At 38.7% G+C, this 4,119-nt stretch overlaps 1 protein-coding gene across 1 annotated transcript; it reads left to right on the top strand.

The window, feature by feature from the left end:
• Positions 1–1,471: 1,471 nt before the first annotated feature.
• Positions 1,472–4,119, top strand: LOC103376468 (interferon-induced, double-stranded RNA-activated protein kinase-like; the record flags this gene model as incomplete). The annotated part of the gene is made up of 9 exons (XM_008306844.1): positions 1,472–1,600; positions 1,685–1,762; positions 2,111–2,145; positions 2,232–2,301; positions 3,010–3,080; positions 3,180–3,299; positions 3,417–3,551; positions 3,632–3,839; positions 4,027–4,119. Coding segments are annotated over exons 1-9 (936 nt in total), but the record flags the coding sequence as incomplete, so codon positions are not given.

Here is a 4,119-nt window from a genome sequence, read left to right as displayed (position 1 = left end):
CAGGAGGGACAAGTAAAGATTGGAGACTTTGGTTTGGTCACTACTGAGACTGATGACAACGGAGAACTGAAGACAAGAACTCTGTACAAAGGAACACCATTTTACATGGCTCCTGAGCAGGTGACACTAACTGTGTTTACATCTAAAGTCCCATATAGTGAAAATCCATTGTTATTGTGTTCTGTGGTTGTTACAAACTTTATAATGTTTAGATATGAAGACATTTATTTGTGTCATTTCCCAGGCCCACCACAGGTAGTTACTGTGTTTTCATGCTGAATGTTGTGCTTCAGTAGAACCTGAACTCATCCAGTGTTTATCTGTTAGCTTCTCTTCTGCTTTCTGTTCTGACAACATTGCATTCAATATAGCCAAATTATAATAAAGCTGTTCGCATTCACATATTGTTCTGTTTCAGTTGTCAGACCACAAAACATGTATGAAATAGTGACTGAAGTGTCGCCCATATAGACTACATGTTAACCAGCAGTCACTTCAGAGCCATTTCTGATCTGCAGCTCTACACCACTAAAATGCTGATTCTATTCTACCACAATGCTGTCTGACAATCAACAGAGGTGGAGGTCTGAGGCATCACCTCCCACCTGTTTACAATTCAGTCTTAAGAACACTTCCCAGGAAGATGCAACCACATTGGTTTGGTCACTACTGAGACTGATGACAACGGGGAACTGAAAGCCACAAAAGACCTTAACGAACCCCTTTGTGGCAGGGGGAGTACTAACGACTCACATAACAAGGGGAAGTGTTAATGGCTTCTTAACGATATAAGTATCTGGAACTCCCAACTAGTCAGTCAGTACTGATGAAGCCTCTTGGATGAAAGGAGAAGTGTGTTTCAGAAACTCAAGCAAGTCAAGTTGCTACGATCACACTGTGAGAATAACCATGACCTGGATGATTGAGAATCTTCACAGACATGTTGCTACACACTTCGGGAAGAACACCCTTTGACTGGTGTGGGAGTGCAAAAGAACTTCCAGAAAACTTGCAGACTACAGGAATCATCTACGCTTCAACCTGAGATGCAGACAAGATGACATAATCCCCAACAGCCTACGACTAGGGTGAAGGGTAGCAGAGCAGAAAGAATCCTCCAGAGGGCACAGAACCAGCTGTTCAATGAAAGAGTGAGGCAGGTACATATCACCATTGATGCACTTAGAGCGAAGAACAACAACATGCATGAGAAACTGTCAGCACTTTTACCTAGTGAAATTTTGGAAGACGTTTCTAAATTTGTAGACAAGGCTCAGATGACTCAACATACAAAGAGCAAGGAAAGGCAGACATGCAAATTCAAAGACTTCAGTCCAGGTCCAGCAACCACCACACAGAGGAACTGACCTGGAGAAGGAAAGAAGACAACACAGCACAACTAGACATTCAGGAGANTTTGTGTCAGAGTTGGTCATGTTAACTAAAGATTGTACAATTCTTTAACAGAGTATTCATGAGGGCTGTGATCAGTGGTGTACAGTTTCCCATTGGTGTGGGGGAGAATAGAAAGGAAGCCAAGCAGAATGCAGCAAAAAGTGCCCTGAGAAGTTTGGATGACAAGGAAAATCAGAGACCAGTGGTAAGACCAACTGTATACACGGCAAGTTTCATTATTTGGTTGGCAGTTGTTGCTAAATATTGTTTTTTATAATCTTTCTTTCAGGGAGAAAATGTGTCGTCAAAACCTGCTCCTGTTTGTCAGAAAAATATCACAGCCAAGCTGGTATATGAGAAGACATGTGTAAGTAAAATGACAGAGGTCATGTCCAGTCTGTCCTGGTTTAACTGAAATATTTAGAAATAGTACACATGGAGGAGTTTGTCATAAAGGGGGAAAAGTGGACTATGATGTTGTTGAGTCTTTTACAAAACAGAGAATGATACCAAGAATCTGTAGGCCACACTGTAGTTTATTAATTAGTTATAAATGTAGAAGACATGATGAATGTCCTTTTTTTTTTGTAAAACCTCTAACACTCATGATGGCATAAACTTTTTTTACTAGGCCATTAGTAACTTAACCTCAGTAAAAAGTAACTGTGAAAGAAGATGCAATACAGAAATTAAAGACTCTCTTTTTGTGTGTCAGGTGTCTGATGAGCTGTCCAGACTACAGATCACACCGTAAGTCACTGACAGTTTTTTTTTTATTATTAATGCTAATTGTACTAATACAAATTTGTACTAATGCCTCACTTTGTATTGTTCAGTGATTTCTGTGATGCAGAATCAGAAATCATGGTAGAGACTCCTAATGCATCGAAGCATCCCATTGTTCAGGTCTGGTGTTACCTTTCAGTCAATGTGAAAAATCCACCATCTGATCCTCATTTGAGTCAAAGTACTGAAAATGTTTTTGTATTGGTTTATATCTGAGTCAATATTTAGACATTCTTTAAAGTTGTCTGTCTCATGGTTCTGAATGAATGCTGGGAGCCTGAGGGAAACCTCCTAAATGATGGGCTAGCACTAGAATGTGAAGGCATGTTTGATGTTTCAGACTATTCTTGTTTCTCTAACAGGCCACAGTGTTATGATTTACATATTTACTGCTAATTACTATAAATAAATAAAGATAAAGATAGCGTTTTTAGCTAAGGCCGACTGATATGTTTTTGTAAGGATCAGTATTGATTATTAGTATTCAAGGAAACTGATAACCAATATTTGAATTAAAAATTTGCAGTGAAAATTAAAATCACAAACTCCCACAAAACTTTGTTAAATGCCTTCATTTATTTTTATTTTTTACATTTGTTTAACTTAAAGAACTTTTCAACATTCATCCTTCAGTATTGATGGGCTGTCAAATAGTGCTATGGGCAACAGAAATAACAGGAAAATGCATAGTCTTCTGTCAAATCAGGTAGCTCAGACTCATTGTCTATACTGCCTACAGTATTCCTAGTAAGCAGTTTTCATGCAAGTTTCCAAAACACTTGTTTTTGTCCATGTAAGCTCTTTATCGTAATTTATTTCTTCCTTAAGAATATTCCTCATGAAACTAATCCAGGAAGTGATTCCAGTGAGCTGACCTCAGACCATTCAGAAACATTAAGGTGTGGAAAAGAAAAACATTAAATCACGATGTTATCACATTATTGCATTTCTTTTGAGTTTTTCCAAGTTGATATTGCATTAGAGACGGTTCTCTACAGTACCAAGTCACAATTCGACTTCAAAGAGTTGCTCGGCAGTGGAGCTTTTGGTCAGGTTTACAAGGTGATAGACAAGTTGCTGGACAAGCACTTTGCTTTAAAGATTGTCCGCTTCAAAGAGTAAGTCACGTTTTCAGTCATTTTTAATGTTTTGAACATGTACTTAATAATTTGTTAGATACAAATGTAATGCAAAGCAAGCTCCAGGTTTTAATTCTGACTTTTTCTTACATTTAGGATCAGAAAAGCTGTAAGAGAGGCAAAGGCAATGTCAGACCTCTACCACCCTCACATTGTTAGATGCTACTCTGCTTGGGTGGGAGATTCAGGCTACCAGTGGGACAGCACAGATGACAGCAGCAGCTCTACACAGTGAGTCTCATCCACTAAATAACATCCTTATTTATCAGAAGTATATCATGTTACCATTTTCCTTTTCTTACTCTTACGAGGTCTTCTAGTGATTCATCTGAAAAGTTCCTCTACATTCAGATGGAGTTATGTGACACCAGAACACTCAAAGAGTGGATAGATGAGAACAATAAGAACACATCTAATCGAGACTCAAAGAGAAGAAAAGAAAGTCTGGACATTGTTCTGCAAATAGTCGATGGAGTCGAGTACATTCACTCTAAGAAGTTCATTCACAGAGACCTGAAGGTGAGTCAAAGTGTACAGCAGGCTGTCTGTAGGCAGTGCACAGGCCTGTGTATCGACAAGCTGGCCCGAGAAACAATATTAATTTTTATCCTGTGTTTATGAAAAGATCTTCAAAGACTTGACTTAGCAAAATCTCATTGTTACTGCAAGTTAGTCACGAAGCTACATGTTTGTTTCATTTTTTTAGCCTTCCAACATCATGTTTGGGCAGGAGGGACAAGTAAAGATTGGAGACTTTGGTTTGGTCACTACTGAGACTGATGACAACGGAGAACTGAAG

The sequence above is a fragment of the Stegastes partitus genome, unplaced genomic scaffold, assembly GCF_000690725.1.
Source record: "Stegastes partitus isolate 25-593 unplaced genomic scaffold, Stegastes_partitus-1.0.2 Scaffold1, whole genome shotgun sequence".
Lineage (NCBI taxonomy): Eukaryota > Metazoa > Chordata > Actinopteri > Pomacentridae > Stegastes > Stegastes partitus.
Note: the sequence above shows the minus strand (reverse complement) of the source record. Positions and strands in the feature narration are given on the sequence as shown.